Below are 18,877 nucleotides of genomic sequence, written 5' to 3'. Positions count from 1 at the left end.
GGCTCTGGGCTCCTCTACGCCTTGGATCTGGGGCAGAGGTGCTGTCACCTTCCTGGCCTCTGTGCCTTGTAGCAACTTTAGTGTTTGTCCTTCTCAGGCAGGACCAATCAGGGCCCTAAGGCCAGGTCTGATCGATCCTGTGTGATCCTCTGACGGGGGCAGTGGTACTGAGGGGCAAGGGTGACTGTTTCAGAAGAGGCACTGGGCAAACACAGGCTCTCGTGCAGCCTGACCTGGTTTAGCAGGTAGAAAGGCTGCCCAGGGATCCCTCTCCTGTCCAGTGGGCGTGTGAGGAGAGGGGTCAGGCCCTGCTTCTGCCATCAGGTCAATTCCCTGGAGCTAACTCCTCTGTGAGCCAGCAGTACAAGCCTGTTGTTTTGTACTGTCGAACCGACACATAGGGGCTTTACAGAGGAAGTAAATAACATTGGCAGAGACTGCCCATCTTTTCGCCTTCAGAGCAGCTGGTGGATTTGAACCACTTGTCTTTGGACTGGCAGTACAGCTCCTTACGACTAGCCCACCAGAGCCTAGTTGTGTCCATTTCTCATATGAGAAAACTAAGGTCCAGAGAAAGGAAGTACCTGATCCTCACAATCTCCATTATGCTTAAATCCAGTGCTGCGGTCACAGCCCCAAGTCTGTCTTATTGAGGATGCTCGGTTCCTTCACTATGTCATTTTCCAAGCAAAATGTTCCAAAATGTTTCCAAGCAAAAGTGTGATCTCAGAAAGGGTCAATCCTAGGAAAAGGACGTGAACACGAGAGGGATTAATCCTTGCCAGCACCAGAACAGCATTTGACATATGTTGTTGTTGTTGGTAGGTGCTTGTCAAGTCAGCCATGACTCACAACAACCCTGTGAACAGCAGATCCAACCCTTGCCCTGTCCTGTGCCATCCTCATCACTTCTAATACACTTGAGCCCACTGTTACAGTCAGCGTGTCAGTCTTGTTGAGGGTCTTCCTTTCTTTCATGTACCATCGCCGCTCCAATCAAGATGCCTTTTCCCTAGCTAAGTCACAAAAGGACAAATACTGCATAGCACCACTGTTGTAGAATGGGACAGACATCAGGGTTGGGGTAAGACTGAGAAAAACTGGATAAATTATGTATACAGCATTGAAACAGATGAGGAAGAGAACAGTTTAAAAGTGATATATGATAGGGTATTATGGTTATCACAAGAGTCCAGAATGAAGGTTGCATAGTGGAGTGTACTCAAGGTGGGGAGGAGGGGCGGTGGGGAGATTGTATACCAATGAAGGAATTTTTCTTTTACTTTTCAAAGAAAAGAGCTAACTGGGGCCTGGGGAGGGAGGACAAGTAGAAAAGTGCAATAATGAATGAAAGAAAATCCAAAATCTCTGTAAATGTTCATTAAAATTAATAAAATATTATTTTTTTAAAAAAAAAAGATGCCTTTTCCCAACCACTGACTTCTCCTAACAGCATGCCAAAAGTGTGTGAGGTGCAGCTTCATCATTCTTGCCTCCAAGGAGCAGCCCGGTCACACTTTCTCTATAAGTTTGGCATATAGTTAAGTTCTATAGAAGGAGGGCAGCTGAATGTTGTTGTTAGGTAGCATGAAGTTGAGTTCAACTCATGTTGTTGTTATGTGCAGTCAAGTTGCCTGAGACTCATAACGACCCCATGCACAGCAGCTCTGAAGCCTGCCCTGTCCTGAGCCAGACTCATTAATTCCAACCACCAACCCCCATTGTCCCAGTCACTGTAGCAATTCATCTCATCTGGGGTCTCTCTCTCCTGTCCTCTCCCTCCACCCTTCTAAGCATGATGTCTCCTCCAAGGACCGATCTCTCCTGGCCACAAAACCAAAGTATGTGAGATGGAGCTTCAAAATCCTAGCCATCAAGGAGAAACTTTGGTTTCACCCTCTCCAAGACAGACTGATTTCGGTTCTTGGCAGTCCATGGTATGTTCAAGACTCTTCTCCAGCACCACAATTCATAGGCATCGATTCTTCTCCTGTCACCCTTAGTCATTGTCCAGCTCTCTGGTGAATAGCAAATAATTGCAAAGACTATGGTCAGGATTGGGCACACCTTAGTCTCCAGACTGACGTTGTTGCTTTTGAGCACTCTGGAGAGGTGTCTGATAGCAAATTTTCCCAATGCAATTCGTCTTGATTTTCTGACTGCTGGTGCTAAGAGTGTTAATTGTGGAGCCAAACAAGCTGTAATTATTAACAACCTCAATCTCTTCTCCATCTATCATGATGCTGCCAATTGGCCTAGTGGTGAGAATCTTTATCTTCTTGATGTTGAGCTTCAATCCATATTGAAGACTACAGTCCTTAACCTTCAGCAGCAAGCACTTCAGGTTCTCTTCAGTTTCATCAAGCAAGGTTGTGTCATCTGCAGAATGTAAGTTGTTTATGAGTCTCCCTCCAATCCTGATGCCACATTCCTCTTCATAAAGCCCTGCTTCCCAAATTATTTGTTCTGCATATAGATTGGAAAGGTACAACCAGCCAGGAAATAAAAAGATCAATTGCATTAGGAAATTCTGCTGTCAGAGACCTCTTCAGAGTACGGAAGAGTAATGACCTAAGTGTGGAGACTAAGGTGCACCTGATCCAGGCCATATCTTCACACTTGCTTGCTATGCATCAGAAAGCTGGACAATAACTAGGGATGACGGAAAGAGAATTGATGCCATTGAGCTGTGTGCTGGAGAAGAGTACTGAATATACCATGGACTGCCAGGAGAACAAATAGGTTTATACTAGAGAGGATGAAACCAGGCTGCTCCTTGGAAGCAAGGATTCTGAGGCTTCATCTCACATATTTGGGTATGTTGCAAGGAGGGACCAGTCCTAGGAGAGGGACATCCTGCTTGAAAGGGTGGAGGAAGACCCTCAATGAGATGGATTGATTCAGTGGAGGAAGACCCTCAATGAGATGGATTGATTCAGTGACTAGGGTAATGATTCAGTGACTAGGGTAATGGGAGTAGGTGTGTCAGAGAAAATAAAGTTGTCACAGGATAGAGCAGGTTTCAGGATTATTGTACACAGGGTCACTATGAGTCATAAGCGACTGACTGGTCGGCACATAACAACAAATCAAATCGTGTGCCATCTTAATAATCACCCAAGCCTGTCTTCCAAGTTTAAGCTTTTGACAGCAATATCACAGGATATCTATGAATTTCTCTACTCCTAGGGTCAGAGATACTGGGTATCCTTCACCCCTGCTCTTGGCATGGAACATTCCAGACACTCAGCAGCCTCCCTACATAAGCCGGGGATGGTCCATGCAGACAGGTAACTCCAAGAGCAAGATCTTTCTCATGTGAGACTTCTGCTGACATGCTCACATGGACAAATGTTTCTACTCTCTTTGATAAGGTCCAGTCAACACAATTCACTCTTATTAGGAACAAGTGTGTCTCTATTCATAGCACGTTTCTTTTGTTCCACTGTTGACAGATTGACCACTTTCTCATTCCCTCTTTGCTTTGGCCACAAGGAAGCTCAAAGAAATCCAACAAGTTCAATAGTGTTAATCTTAGCTTAGATTTCTGGTACCATTTATTTCCCTCTTATCCACAGAATTGCTCAGTCTTTTGTGGTTTGGTATTAATGGGCGTAGCAAGGCTTCTGAATGAAGAGATTGAACACAGAACTGAAAGCCAGAAGCCCTGACCTCTCCTTGGAAAGCTCTGTAACTTTAAGATTGATTTTTCCCTCTCTGAAACTCAGTTTCCTGAAGATAGGTGTCCCTGTTCACTCCACCAAAAGGTCGTGTAATGCATGAAAGTGTTTCATAAATCAACAACTGCTTTTGCTGAATGATGGATGCAGGTGCTTGTCTTTAGAGAAACCAGGCTGTGTAAGAATGAATAAATAGCAACGAATTGTCAACAGGAATGTTGTTTGTTGTTGTTGTTATGTGCCATTGATTCGCTTGCGACTCATAGCGACCCTATGTACAAGAGCGCTATACGCTCTTCTATCCTGTGCCAACCTAGCCATCTCAAACACACTTTTCCCCACCTCTCCAGTCACAGAATCGATCCAGCTCATCAAAGGTCTTCCTCTCCTTCGCTGCTCCTCCACTCTGCCAAACATGATGTCCCTCTCCAAGGACGAGTCCCTCCTTGCAACATGCCCAAAATATGTCAGACGAAGCTTCAAAATCCTTGACTCCAGGGAATATTCTGGCTTCATCCTTTCCAGGACAAACCAGTTTGTTCTCCTAGCAGTCCATGGTATATTCAACACTCTTCTCCAGCGCCACAGCTCAAAGGCATCAATTCTCTATCAACCCTATTCACTGTCCAACTCTCTGATGCATAGCACGTAATTGCGAAGACTATCGCCTGGATCAGGCGCACCTTAGTCTCCAGTCTGACATCGATGCTCTTCAGTACTCTTGAGAGGTCCCTCACAGTCGACTTTCCCAATGCAATTCGTCAACAGGAATAGAATCATCCTATTCTGGTTACTTAAAACACACCAAAGAAGCCATGGTAGTGCAATGATTAAGCGTCTGGATGCTAACCAAAAAGTTGGCAGTTGAAACTCCTCCAGTGACTTCATGGGAAAAAGACCTCGCAGTCTGTTTTCCTGAAGATTATAGCCTGTGGAGCTGTTCTGCTTTGTCACACGGAGTCACTATGAGTGGGACTCGATGGTGCCCAACAAGTGTTCACTGAGATGGCTTCAGTGTATCTCCCTCCATGGCCCGCAGTATTAGGGTGATCAATTCTATTGTCCCAATGGGAAATCGGAGGCACTCAGGTGTGAAGCAGCTCCAGGTGGGGGTGGAGAGAAGCCCAAAGGGAAGGAACCCAGATGTTGATATCTTTTCTTGCCCACCAGGGATGTTTGTGCTCCCGAGATTATTAACTAGAGCAAACACGGAAAGCAAACTCTGTCAAAGATTGCCTGGACTTTGAGCCACTCTTTAAAAATTAATCCCAGGCCACAAAGATGCAAGGCTGGGAGTGGTCAGGTTCGCTGCGCCTTTCCGGGCTAGTGCGGCGGTGGGAGCGCTCTTGCCATGAGAGAAGCTGCTGCATCTGCCTTGTTTATTACATCCTGTATGTCCTTTTCCCATGAGGATTTCTGAGCTCTATTATGACCTATAGGGAGCTCTGCTGCCCTTCACAGTAAGGAGGTGTGCTGCCAATCCAAAGGCAGACTGTTGAGATTCACCAGCTGCTCTGTAGGAAAAAGATGAGCAATCTCCTCTCACACCTTTTACCGCCTTGGCAAGCCCACCGGAGGGTCAGCTCTGAGTCAGTTCTAACTCAAAGGCACAGGGTAACAACATTGTAGCCTATGGTAACATGGATGTATATGTGGTCAGATGTTGCCTAAACAGATATAACACAGCACATGACTGTGTGCATTTTCTATTTACTTATTCATTTAACAGATATGTGCCCCATGCCTGGTGCTGGGGATGTGGTGGAGAACACTTCAGACCTCCCAGAGCTCACATGGTCCAGGGGAGCAGGCAAAGGAGGAGAAGATGATAAGATAGGGTGGTGATCTCAGTCACGAGGGAGCAGAGGCCAGGGGAGAACAGTGGGGAAAGGGGGGAGTGTTCCTGACACAGGAGACAGCAAATGTAAAAACTTGGAAGTGGAAGATAGAGACAGTGACGGAAATGTAGAGACAGATATCTGGAATGGGAAAAAAGCCCACAGGGTTGGAACTTGGGGAAGAGATGAGGGTTAAGAGCATGGCTGAAGAGGTTGCTGGGGCCCTGCATGTAGGACCTGGCATGCTAGGCAGCTGCCCGGGCTGTGGGTGTGCTGGCAAGCAGACATGAGAGGCAGGTCAGACATGTGATCCAGAGACATCAGTCTGAAAGCTGGAGTCCCAGGAGGGAGGACAGGGAGGGACAAAAGAACCTGGTGACTAGTTGGTGAAACTCAGAACAGAGGGTTGGATCAATATGGGGCCTCCCTTTGTTTTTTGTTTGTTTTTAAATTTTATTTTATTAATTTTAATGAACATTTACAGAGATTTTGGATTTCCTTTCATTCATTGTTGCACTTTTCTCCCTGTCCATCCCTCCCCTCCAGTTCGCTCTTCTCTTTGAAAAGAAAAAAGAAAAATTCCTTCATTGGTATACAATCCCCCCGCATACACCCCACACCCCTGCACCCCACCCCGAGTACACTTCACTATGCAACCTTCATTCTGGACTCTTGTCATAACCATAATACCCAATCATATATCCCCTTTAATCTGTTGGCTCCCTCATCTGTTTCAATACATAATTTATCCAGTTTTTCTCAATCTTACCCCAACCCTGATGTCAGTCCCATTCTACAACAGTGGCACCATGCAGTATTTGTCCCTTTGTGACTGAGATATTTCACTCAGCATAATGTCCTCCAGGATCACCCATTTTGAATAATATTGCATGAGTTCATTTTTTTCAATGCAGCATAGTATTCCATTGTGTGAATATACCACAACTTCTCTATCCAGTCATTTGTTGATGGGCACTTAGGTTGCTTCCAACTTTTTGCTATTGTGAACAAAGCCGCGATAAACATGGGTGTGCACATATCTGCTTGGGTGGTGGTTATGGTCTCTTTGGGGGTATATTCCCAATAATAGAGTGGCACGCTTTTCCCACAGGGAGTTACCACTCTGGGCCCTCATCCCCCGTCCAATTCCTTAGAACCTGAACCTATCTTTTCAGGGGCACATCAGTGGGAAGCTGAAGTGGTGACATCAGGACTGTGTGGCCAGCAGTGTGAGAGGGGCTTTCTCTGCCTCTGTGTCTGGACCTTGCTACGCATCCCCACTTATGGGCCAGTCAGAGATCTGGGTCCTAGGCCTGGGAGGGGACAGTCCTTCCTCTCTGGCCTGTTTCCTCATAGAGATCATCAAACAAAGAAAATACGTTGCAGGCCTGGAAAGGAGAGTCAACGGAACATATTTGTCAAAGTGTCTCCAAATGTGTACACCTGAGGGACGGTGACATCCAGATGTCTGATATTGGGGGTGCCACCAGCTAAAGGCCCCGACAAACAGGCAAGCACAGGAGAATTGCTGCTTGCCTATTAATATGCCATTTCATTTTCTTCACCACACCAATGATTTTGCTTCTAGATCTGTTTAATATCTGTCTCTATCTCTCCAAACTCCATAGCACCTTCCTACGGAACTAAAGCCTCTTTTCAAATCTGCAAGCACTGACAGAGACAGAGCATTCATTTAGTGAGGTAAGCACAAGACTGACTTGTGCTTACTTTCTAATCGTTAGTGAACTCACCCACTTACTTATTTTGCTATTGAGTCAGATTCAACTAATAACTGACCCTCCAGTAGGTTTTCAGAGGCTGTAAAGTGGCACAAGAGGAGATTGGCCTCCTTTCTCCTGCAGAACAGTTGGTGGATTCGAACCATCTGCCTTTGGGTTGGTAGGTCTTTGTCCACAAGACCACCATAGCTCCTTAATCTCTCGTGAACTGTGACCCCCAAATCATGTGACTTGATCAGTAAACACACACAAGCCCATGCGCCCTTTGTTTTTTTGGGTAATCTGCCTGGCCATGCACACAGGAATTGCTCTGCATCGTTCATGGAACTGATGGAGAGGCACTATGAATCAGGACCAACTACAGTTGGAAGCAACAAAGGTGTGAGGTCCAATGTCCACGAGAGGGCAGCAGAGAACTTCCAGAAAGATTTCTCACAGACGAGATGGGGAGCTGGAGGTCTTAGAGAGGAAAGGAACACACTAGAAGTCACTCATCCGTAGAAATGGTAGAGCTGGGTCTAGAACCCAGCCTTCCTGACCCAAGGATGCATAAATTCTCTGGTGAATGTAAAACATGCAGTTTCTACTTGGACCATCTCCAGTATGTCTAAAGATCTCAGATGCTTAGATCTAGACCTTAGATCCTTGCACCTCCCTGAGTGAACAGCTGTGAATTAGCGTGCATAGCGTGGCTAGAAGGCTTCGTCCAGCACAGTCCTGTGGGTAAGAGGCTGAGCTCCACAGCCACACAGACCTGGTTCCAGTCACGGCTGCAGCCTCTTTCTGTTTAATCTTTACCAAATGACTTCACTTTTTTGAGCCTCAATCTCTTCATTTGTTAAATGGAGTTAATAAGAGCTTAACAGAACGAAATGAGAAACATCTGGTGTCCTAGTTCCTTGGGAGAAATCATAACCAAACAAAAGCAAACCCATTGCCATGAAATCAATGCTGACTCACAGAAACCCTACAGCAGACCTGCCCCACCGGGGTTCCAAGGCTGTGATCATTGCAGAAGCAGACCCTGCACCTTTGTCCTGTGAGTAGCTGATGGGTTCGAACTGCTGATCACCAGGTTAGAGAGACTGGCAAACGGGAAGCATTAGCTCTGGTCTCAGTGTCTATCCCCAAACCAAACCAAACCAAACCAAACCAAACCAAACCAAACCAAACCAAACCAAATTGCTGTCAAGTTGATTTGGACTTGTGGTAACGTATCGTAGTGGGTTTTCATGGCTGTGAACTCCAGTAGCAGATATCCAGGCCTTTTTTCCAGGGTGCCTTTAGATGAGTTTGAACCACCAGCCTTTTTTTTACCAGCTGTGTGCTTACGCATTTATACCATGCAGGAACTCCAACTCAGGGTGCTTACAAATCAACCAACTAACCCTTTCTCCAGGGAGGAGTTAGTGGATTTAAACCCCTCACTATTTGGTTAACAGTCTGACATGTTAAGCCACCACGCTCCGTAAAGCCACCCACTGTCCTGAATCAAGTCTGGCTCATAGCAGCCTTCTGTCAGCTCTCCCAAGCTGTAAATGTTTACAGGAAGAGATTTCCCATCTTCTTCGCTCATGGAGTCATTACTGGACTCCAGCTGTCAACCTTTGGGTTAGCAGCACCCGTGGCCACCAGGGCTCCTTTGCTCATTACTCTGGTGCTGGGTTTTAGCAGTGGATGGTTGTGCTTGTAGAAGCAGGTAAAGACACTCAGAGCTCACAGTGCCCTTGACAGTTCCTCCAAAGACAGAGCTAGTGACCACGGTCTGGCTTCCTTTGCTTCTCTGAGGAAAAGTGTCCCGGAGAGCCAATGCCTAAATGCCTTGCATGAAGACAGGCAGTGGATGCAGGCACTTTCCTGCTCATTCAATGTTCATTTTCTCTGTCCACTAAAGCATGACCTCTAGGGTTCTGTCCTGACTCCTGTCTGATGGAGTTGATGTAACTCAGTGTCGCTGGAAGGACTGAAATAGCTCTTTGGAAACCATAAGGCATGTTGGCTTCTTCAGAAAGCCCTTTCGACCTCTTTTCATTGAAAATGGAAAGTGAATTGCTCTCAATCAGACTGCTCCAGAAGGGCCATTGAACTCTTCCTCGGCTCTTTCTCTTCAGTGAGAGCCCTGGAAGATGGCTTGTTGCCCATGGACGAGTTCACGTTATAAGGGTCACCTCGTAGGAAGAAGCCAGCAGAACTGAGTGTCTATTAGTTCAGAGAGCTGAAGGTGAGAGTGCGAATATCAAAATAATTCCATGCTGGCACTGACAGAAATGATAGCATGTTTAAGCTAAGAGTGTCCATTAGCAATGCTACCACTTAACCAGCCATCTACTTAGCACTAAGGTATCATGCATGGAAAAGTAGAAGACCAGCTACACAGAGGAACATCTTCAATGAGATGGGTTGAGGCGGTGATTGCCACAACAGGCTGGGCATGGTGAAGACCGTGGGGATGGCACAGGGTATTGTTTTTGTTACTTCCATTGAATGGACTATGAGTCCTCGTGACCCTACGAGCAAGAGATCTGAGCCTGGCCCTCTCCGGTGCCACCCTCACCACCCCTGTCATGCTCAAGGCCACTGTCACTGTGTCAATTCATCTCATTGATGGTCTTCCTCCCTTTCATTGACCCTCTGCCTTTCCCAGCATGATGACTTTTACTAAGGACTGGCCCCTGCTGACAACATACCCAGAGTATATTAGACAAGTTTCACTATCTTTGCCTCTAAGGAGCAATCTGGTTGCACTTCCTCCAAGATGTTGTTCTTGTTGTTATGTGCCGTTGAGTCATTTGCGCCTCATAGCGACCCTATGTACAACAACAGCCCTAAACTCTGCTCTGTCCTGTACCAATCGCAATGCCTCTGATACACCCATCCCAATTACCCCCGTCACTGAATCAATCCACCTCATAGAGGGCCTTCCCCTCCTGTGCTGTCCCTCCACCTTCCCAAGCATGGTGTCCTTCTCCAAGAACCGGTCCCTCCTTACAGCATGTCCAAAATAGGTTAGATGAAGCCTCAGAATCCTTGCCTCCAAGGAGCCACCCGGTTTAACCCTTTTCAGGATGAATCTGTTTGTTTTCCTAGCAGTCCATGGTATTCTCAATACTCTTCTCCAGCACCACAGCTCAAAGGCATCAATTCTCCTTCTGTCCTCCCTGGTCATTGTCCAACTCTCTGATGCATAACAATTGATAGCAAAGACCATGGCCTGTATCAGACACACCTTAGTCTCCAGAGAGATACCACTGCTCTTCAGTACTTTGGAGAGGTCCCTAACAGCAGACTTTCCCATGGCAATGTGCCTTTTAATTTCCTGGCTACTGGTGCCAAGAGTGTTGACTGTATTTGTTCCTCCAAGATAGATTTGTTTTTTTTCTTTGTTAGCCCATGGTATATGCAACACTCTTCTCCAGTAACACAATTCCGAGACATCAATTCTTCTTCAGTCTTCCTTCAGTCCAACTTTCAGATGCACACAAAGCAACTGAAAATACCATGGCTTGTTTCAGGTGCACCTTAGTCTTTAAACTGATGTCATTGCTCCCCAGCACTTTGGAACAAGCAGTCCTGGACGGGGATTGTTGTTTGTGTGATTACAGTGCCTCTGAAAATCTGCTGAAGGTCAGCGATGAGTCGGTTCTGACTCTATGATACATACGAACAACATGGTGGCTGTGAGCCATAGTCAACTCAATGGCACCCAACAACAGCATACTAGACTTTGTCCCAAACCGCTTATGTGGATTCACTAATTTTATCCTCACATGGATAAAATTTATGAGTGTGTACTGCCCCTTATAAGATAAATCAGTCTTATGCTCACTTCACAGAGGAAGAAAAAGAGGTTTAGGGGAGAAAAACTACTTCCCCAGAATTCCATAGCTGAAAAATTGGGCATACAGAGGCCAAAGGGGTGGGCTTGCCAAGGTTGCATGCCAAGGTTCCCCAGAATCCCTGCCCAGAGCCCCACACACCACACATAGGCTGGACCTTGGGGCTCTTGGAATTGTTTCAGATCTGGCTCAGCTGCACAGAGTCTTCCTTTGCTGGGTAGTTGGTAAAGAATTCTTTTGTTCCTAAGGAAAGGAAAGATTCCTTGATGGCGGGAAAGAGCTTGGCAAGTTCCCAGGGCCACGCGATCTGATCACACTGCACTTTGCTTAGCTTTGGTGAGGGTTGACGTCTCTGGGGCCAGCACAGAAGTTCCCAGGTTCCTCCTCCATTGATCCTCCTCAGTGGTGCTGCTGGGTGGCATTAGGTATGGGGATGGAGCCCAGATTCTGGGCACAAATTTCATTTCTGCCATCAACTAACCAAGGTGATCTGAAGTGGCTGTAACCATAGGTCAAGCATACCATGGATAGTGTGAATGGCATAGGATAGGACAAGGTTCAGCTCTGTTTTCCCAGGGTTTTTATGAGTTGTTGTCAACTTAATGACATCTAACAACAACAATGGGCTATATTATTTTGAGCAGGTTCCTGGATCTCTTCTTGCCTTGGTTTATGCTGCAAAAGGAAGACAGTAATATGAGGATAATAATAGTACTTACTCCACAGAGAACATGAATGAGTTACTATACTAGAAATACAGGGAACAGTGTCTGGCACACACAAAAATTCACTAGCTGTTATTTATTTTATTGCAATATAATTGTTGCTTTATTTGGCCTTTCCCCTACTTGGCTCGGAGCTCTTTAAAAACAGCAGTGGCTCAAGATCAGGACATTGAACAACAGAACAGTCTTGGTCTTCAAGGAGGCACTTAGTAAGCTTGTGGTTAGTGAGGGAGAGGCCATCTGACCAGAGCCTCACGTTGAGAGAAGACCCTCTGCCCCTTTTCCAAAGGTCTTCTTTGAGGGTCCACACGTGTCGATCTCAGCAATTCCGAGGGGCTTTTTTGCTACACAGCAGGCAGCCGATAGAACCAGGCTTAGAACCCAGGTATCCTGATTCTTATCTTGGTCTCTAACCAAAGAATTAACCTTTGTGTAAGTTGTAGAATCTCCTGCTCCTTGATTCATAGCAGGGCCAGCACCAGCCTATCATATTTGTTTGCTATAAATCAAATTAGAATCTTTAGAAGCTCGGTACAAAGACAGGAGTGGGGAAAGTCATGTAAGAGGATGCTAAATAATCCTCAAAAGACTTGAATCCAAGTTGAAGTTGAATAAGAAAGAATTTGGGAAAATAAGCCATTAGGCGAAAGGAAGCAAGATGCTAAGTGAGCAGGCTGGACAGGCTGAAGCAGAGAAAGGAGGAGGCGTGGTGTGCTCCACAGGAAGGTCTTCACGAACTCTCAGGGTGATGCTAACGCTCAGGCTCTGGCCCCCAGATGAGATCTGACAGTATTTTAAATACAAATATCCACAGATAGGTTCATCCTGAGGCTCACATTGTCCAAAGCAAGCCCTCCAGCCGTGTGACCCGTTCTCCATTATTTAAGAGTTTGAGTCCCAAAGATCTGAAGAACTCAACCAGAGCTCCAGACACCTCGGTGGCCACTCTCTGGATCTCTCAGGGTTTTAGAAACTCAAAAAGGGCTTTCTGAGTTCTGAGGAAGGGCCACCAGCCTCATCCAAGATTCCAAAGAATCCCTCCCAATGTTTTTACAATGTTTCAAAACTATGACGACAACCTCCAAAGACTTGAATTCTCAGAAATTCATACACAACAACACTTCAGGATTTCTGAAAGCTGATGATCTCAATGCTTGCATTCCAAGGCACCAAAGAGCCTCATCTGCACTTGACAGTTCTGGAAAACCAACATGCCTGGGAAGCACCGAGGGCTTCTCCAAATTCCAGCATTCTAGGGAATAGCCGTAACTTTGGGGATTCTAGAACTGCCCTTGCTGATTCTTAGTAAAAGCTATTAGCTTCTAAGAGACCTGGTTTCATTGGAATCCTGGGGGATTTCTCAAGACAACTGGCAGCCTCAGAATGCGGCTGCTGATTAAGAGATGGACACATGGTCTATGTAGTGGGGGCAGTTAAGGGCCCATCTCCAAGAGCGCTGAAAAGAAGAGGGGGTTGTGTTGAGTTGGAGCCTGAGCTGGAAGTAAAGAAACTGGAAAATCTCAGCTGGCTCCAGCAGTAGAAAGAATTGTCCAAACACAATGGCCAGGGTCCTCTGGGTGGTCCATGTCCACCCTCCCAGGGCAGCAAAAGCCAGCTCTCACGCTCAGTGCCAAGACCCTCTCCTGCCTGAGGCTGAAGACCTCCCAGGAAGCAGGGCCATGATTCTGAGAAATAGATTGGGGTGCTGGGGAGCCGGAAGGAGCCCAGGGTTTATACCTGCCATCACCTGAGCTGACAGAACATCTAATTACCAACATCAGAAAAATGTGACTTTAAGACATTAATTGGACTCATCTTTCTCACTTCCTCAGGTTTTTTGCATCACCTCCATTAGGTCTCTCCTGACTACCTAGTAACTACATAACTGTGCCCCAATCCCAGCAGAGATAACTTCCCTTTCTGTATTTTGCTCCACAGCATCTGTCATGGATAGATGATCCCATATTGTGTAATTTTCTTGCTTTACTGTGTTTCATGAGGATATTTTCATGTTTTGGTGAATACTGGCCCAAAGTGGATTCTCTATAAGTAATTGCTTATTTGTTAAGGTTATTTATTTGGTTTATACCTATATTGTCAGTTTTATTATTGTGCTAGCCAATAGTCGTTGTGGCTATATAGTCTAGTATCTTGATGTTGTTACAGGTATTTAAGTTGCTTCCTTCCCATGAACAAGCCCCATGCTGTCTCAAGCTAACCTCATTGTCTCCGACACACTTACCCCCATCCATGTGAAACCAAGTTGCTCTTTGGAGGCAAAGATACTGAAACTCCGTCTTACATTCTTTGGGCATGTTGCTAGAAGGGACCAGTCCTTGGAGAAGATCATGCTTGGAAGGGTGGGAGGAAGACCCTGCATGAGATGGATTGACTCAGTAACTGGGGTAATGCGGGTAGCATAGTATAGATTAAGCCTTAAACTACAGTTTTCCCCTTATCAGTGGATTTAATACCCACTGTGGTGGTGGTGTCGTGTACCACTAAGGCAGAGCCAACCCACAGCTGACCTTCCAGCGGGTTTTTGATGGCAGTTAATCACAAGGGATGAAGCTGCCCTTCCATTTCCTGCAGAGCAGCTGGTGGATTAGAACTCTGTACCTTCAGGATTGCCGTGCTTCTTGACACCAGGCCTCCAGAACTTCCTTGTGCTACAGTTTTCCATGTATCAGTAGATTTAATACCAGTATGGTTCCACTATTATCTCTTGCCCACCTGCAGGTAAAGTGGCTCAGACTGTGCTGTTACATCACCTGTCCAGGATCACACAGGTATAAATGGTGCAGCTGGCTTTGAACTTGAGTGGCTGGCCTTCACCACAGCCCACTCTGCTGGTCTGGCTACCTCACGTGTCCGATTGTTGCTCTCTGTGCTTGGACTTTGCTCAATGGACACTGGCCTTCCAGTTAGTTGCCCTTTGGTGCTCAGCAGTGAGGTTGATTTTCAGTGCCCTGTGCTGGGGTTCCAAGCTTGGCTGACCCTACCGGCTTCGGCTTGGGGAAGCCAGGAATCAGAGCTGCAGTGGAGGTGGCCCAGTCACAGAGCACACACGGCAAAATTACAGAACATTCCAGGCCACTTTCCAGAAGCATGAGTAGAATTCTGGGTCTTGTTTGGGCGTAGACTGGGGCAGGAGGTAGGGCGCAGCAAACAGGCCAGGCCTGTGGGCAGTTCTGAGCAGCTGTCAGATCAGAGCACAACCTCCCTCTCAGGTCCCAGAGGTCTCTGGGTGCTCTCAGGCTGTTACATCTCAGCCTAGAAGTGAGGCTGGGTTGCTTGGGACCTGGCTCGAACCCAGGGTCTTGGGTGAGCCCAGGTCCAAAGGGATGCCCAAGCTGCAGCCTGGCTGGTTGAGAGTCTCATTTACTCTTTGTGGTGGTCTTTTCATAGGTACCCTGCATCCAATTCGCCCACTCCGGTCAATTCATCTCTTACAAACAGCTAATGTGATACATAAACAAATGACACCTCAAGGCCCTTCTTCCATGGTCCCCCTTAATTCTTGGGACAAGCTCTAACTCCTATGTGGGCTTCTGGGCCCTATTAATTCTCACCCATAGCAACCTCTTGAGCCTAGGACTTTCCCAACTCACGCACTGACACCTCTCACTCCCTGGATTTAACTCCAGATATGTCCCCCTCCTCAGATTCTTCCTTGTCCCCCGGGTCAATACCAATCACTTCCGGAGTATGAAATGATTAAGTACCTCAATCATAGCTTCATCTGACAAACCTTTCCTGACCCCCTCCACAATCTCTTATGTAACCCTAATCTGGGCTTCCAGTTACTACAGTTCCCCATCACTGCACAAGGGAGAGATTTTAAAGGTCTGTCTGTCCCCACAATGGACTGTGAGCTCCCTGGGCAAAGTTGCCTTAGTCTTTGTTGCTCCTTTGGCGTCTTGCAGCCTGGCATACAGTTGTTGCCTGCGGTGCTGGCTGAATGAATGGACAAATGTGGGTGTCAGTTTCCCTAATTCCAGAATGGAAGAACTGAGCTAACCTCAGACTCGATCTATGAGGTCCTTCCATTCCTGTTCTCCATTTCTCATGTCATGTCTGGACTTCTCTGTAATGTAGACCCAGTGAATTCTACTTACACCAAAGTTACACTGAAACCTACCACCGCTGAGCTGCTCTTGGTTCATAATGATCCTACAGGACAGAGTGGAACTGCTCAGTGGGCTCGAAATCTTTACAGAAGCTGATTGTCACATCTTTCTCCTTCAAGGCGGCAGATGGGTTTAAACCACCACCTTTGGCTGCTTCACCAGGACTCCTTGTATTTATGCCAAGATCCATAAAGTTCTTACATGCATGGCTCTCACTAGAGTCCAACAGGGCAGGAAACTATGTTCCCCATTTAATTAAGTGAAAACTAGAAAGAGGCCAAGGGAGGGCACAAGGTTTGCCCAGTGTCTCAGAAGAGGTCCAGGCATCTGGACACCTCATGGTCCATGCAGCCAGTGCTGGTGTAAGTGTCTCCATACAGCCCGAGTCCCAACCAACACTAAACTGGTTTCGCTCACACCTCCTTCATGGAGATATGCACCACTGGACCCTCACAGGCCTGTCCAGGGTCCCACAGTTGCTAAATTTAAACTAAAATGCACGTAAGTCATGAGCATCTGGGATGCTCTAGGACAGAAGGGGACATCCCCTTTGCTAAAAGCCCTTGCTTCCTCCTCAGACTTCCTGCTCCCCAAAGCCCTTCTCTCCCGGATGCCCCCCATGGCAAATCCCCAGAAGACACCAACCAGGTTTGGAACTCGTGCCTCTTTATTCATTCAGTTCATCACCTGCTGCCTCGTTTCTCCTAAACCTAGCTCATTTCCCATGGTCTGGGGCAACATCCTCCCTTTGCTCCACCAGACAGTCCCACCAGCCCTGGTCATTGGGAACTGTCCGCTGCCCAGGCAGAGCGGAGTAGAAGTGTCCCACTGAAGCCCAGGGCCACAAAGCCTGATCCCAGGGCACACAGTGGCCTCCTGGGTTCCTACTCTGCTTTCAGCAGGGAGGGAGGACTCGGCCCGGACTCTGTGGGTCTTCAGAGGGGGGTGGTTGGTTTCGGCCACGTCGCAGGGAGCTACCGATCTGGTCTCTGAGGGCCTCCAGTCTCCGGGCGAGGCTCGGGACCCTGGCCGCACCTAAAGAGCATGGTAAGACCCAAGACCTGCCCTCCCTCAGGCCCCTTCCCACCCAGACCCCTCTGGGTCCCTGCATCCTCTGAGAATTTTAGAAGGAATTATCCCTCCTCACAGATACCATAGGCTCCAGTACATATCTGGGCCTACAGGCAGCCCTAGTAAAATAATTCTGAGTTTGGGAACTATAAAGGATGTTAGAAATCACCTCCAACACCCACCTTTTTTAAGAGATGGGCCCAAAGAACACTAGAGGTCCCCTCTCTACCTCTCAGCACTGGTGATGAATTTGGGGTTCCCATGGGCAGCGGGGGTGCAGAAGGAACCACCTCTTCCTTGGTCAGCATCTCGGCCAGGTCTCGGGTCTGAGTCCAGTCACTGTGACTCCTGAGCCAGGGCCAGGTGGGAGGTAGGGGGTGAGTCTTCATGCTCCCCAGTGCCCCACTCCCACTGCTCCCAGGCTGGGCCCACCTCTCTCTTGAGCACTTGGTGGAGGCAGAGCTGCATGGTGGAGCCCAGGGTGGGGGCCGTGCAGACAGGGGCATGCTGGGCGGGGCCTCGGGGCCAAACACCTATAGAGAGACCAGATCCTCCCTGGTGACCTCACACCAGCTCCCAGCGATCTGCTTCTCCCCGGCAGCCACACCACCACCCTTGGACCGGCCCCAGGCTGACAGAGCATCAGGTCAGCACAGGGGTGTGGGGCTGGATCCCTTTAGTCTGTGAGTAGTAGGTGGCCCCTATAATGTCCCCTCTTGAGACTGAGAATCCTGAGGGAAAGGACCTTGTTGAATTAATCTCTGAATCCTCAGTACCCAGAGCAGGGACTGGCCTGAAGTAGGATCCTTCAGGGAGAATTTAAATGTTGTTGTTAGGTGCTTTCAAGTCACCTATGACTCAAAGTGACCCTACGAACAGTAAGTCTGAACTCTGCCCTAGTCTGTGCCCACTTCCTCATCTCTGAATGCTTACGCCCATTTTTACAGCCTCTGTGTCACTCCTTTTTGTGGAGGGTCTTTCTCACTTTCTCTGACCCTCCACCTTTCTAAGCATAAAGTCCTTTTCCAAGGACTAGCCCTTCCGACTTCGAATAAGTGAGTAAATAGATGGTAAGTAAAAGGAATGAATAGGAATGTGAGTGCAGGAATGACAAGGAGAGGGAAGAGAGGGAGGGCAGCTATTACAAGCCCCAGACAGTGCGGCATCAAGCTAGCATTCCCTCCAATGACGCAGCCTGGGACCCTGGGACCCTGGAATCCTGGGATCTTTGGGAGCCTCCTGAATGGCCAACCCAATAGCCCCCCAGTTCTCTCTGCTCCCTTCACCCCTACCGTAGCATGTCTTACCTGGGGCAAGTGGAGCTCCCTCCGTGGGCAGGCCCAGTGTGTCAGAGGTGCATGGCACAGGGGACAGATGTGGCAGCAGGGCCAGGAGCAAATGGGGGGCAGTGCCTGTAAGAGGTTGTGCCAGAGGCTCCTGTGATGTCCCATTTGTCACCCACCAGGCTGCGCAGTGAGACTTACATGGCAGGAGGAAGCTGGCATCAAACAGGGACATGGGTGGGCTGGGCCAGGGGCCGGGTGGTGAAGGTAACAGGCAGAGAGGAGGCGCCTGGAAAGAAGAGTGTAGTCTGTGCCTGCAGCCCCCAGTGCCATGTCCAAGCTGACCTCCAAGTCCTCCTTTACTTAACTGACACACACACAGAGCTGACTAGGTGCCAGGCACTGTTCTCGGTGCTCTGTTCATTCATTCAACCTAAACTACCAAGTAGGTACTTCAAGGTAGGTATTATGCCCATTTCACTTCCTTTTTTTTTTTAAATTTAGGTTGTTTATTTTTCATTTCAATGGACATCTACAGAGATTTTGGGATTCCATTCATTCATTGTTGCACCCTT

At 47.7% G+C, this 18,877-nt stretch overlaps 1 protein-coding gene across 1 annotated transcript in view; it reads right to left on the bottom strand.

Annotated features, from left to right (window-relative positions):
- Positions 1-16,843: 16,843 nt before the first annotated feature.
- KIF12 (kinesin family member 12) overlaps positions 16,844-18,877 on the bottom strand; it is an 8,156-nt gene continuing 6,122 nt past the window's right edge. The window contains exons 15-19 of the mRNA XM_006890756.1: positions 18,504-18,591; positions 18,327-18,431; positions 17,452-17,552; positions 17,249-17,367; positions 16,844-16,983 (exon numbers count right to left, since the gene is read on the bottom strand). Of these exons, the coding sequence (XP_006890818.1) occupies positions 16,844-16,983; positions 17,249-17,367; positions 17,452-17,552; positions 18,327-18,431; positions 18,504-18,591 (553 nt within the window). The remainder of the gene's footprint in view (positions 16,984-17,248; positions 17,368-17,451; positions 17,553-18,326; positions 18,432-18,503; positions 18,592-18,877) is intronic.

Source organism: Elephantulus edwardii, unplaced genomic scaffold (genome assembly GCF_000299155.1).
Source record: "Elephantulus edwardii isolate Elephantulus edwardi_28Jun2011 unplaced genomic scaffold, EleEdw1.0 scaffold00092, whole genome shotgun sequence".
In the NCBI taxonomy this organism is placed as follows: Eukaryota; Metazoa; Chordata; class Mammalia; order Macroscelidea; family Macroscelididae; genus Elephantulus; species Elephantulus edwardii.
Note: the sequence above shows the minus strand (reverse complement) of the source record. Positions and strands in the feature narration are given on the sequence as shown.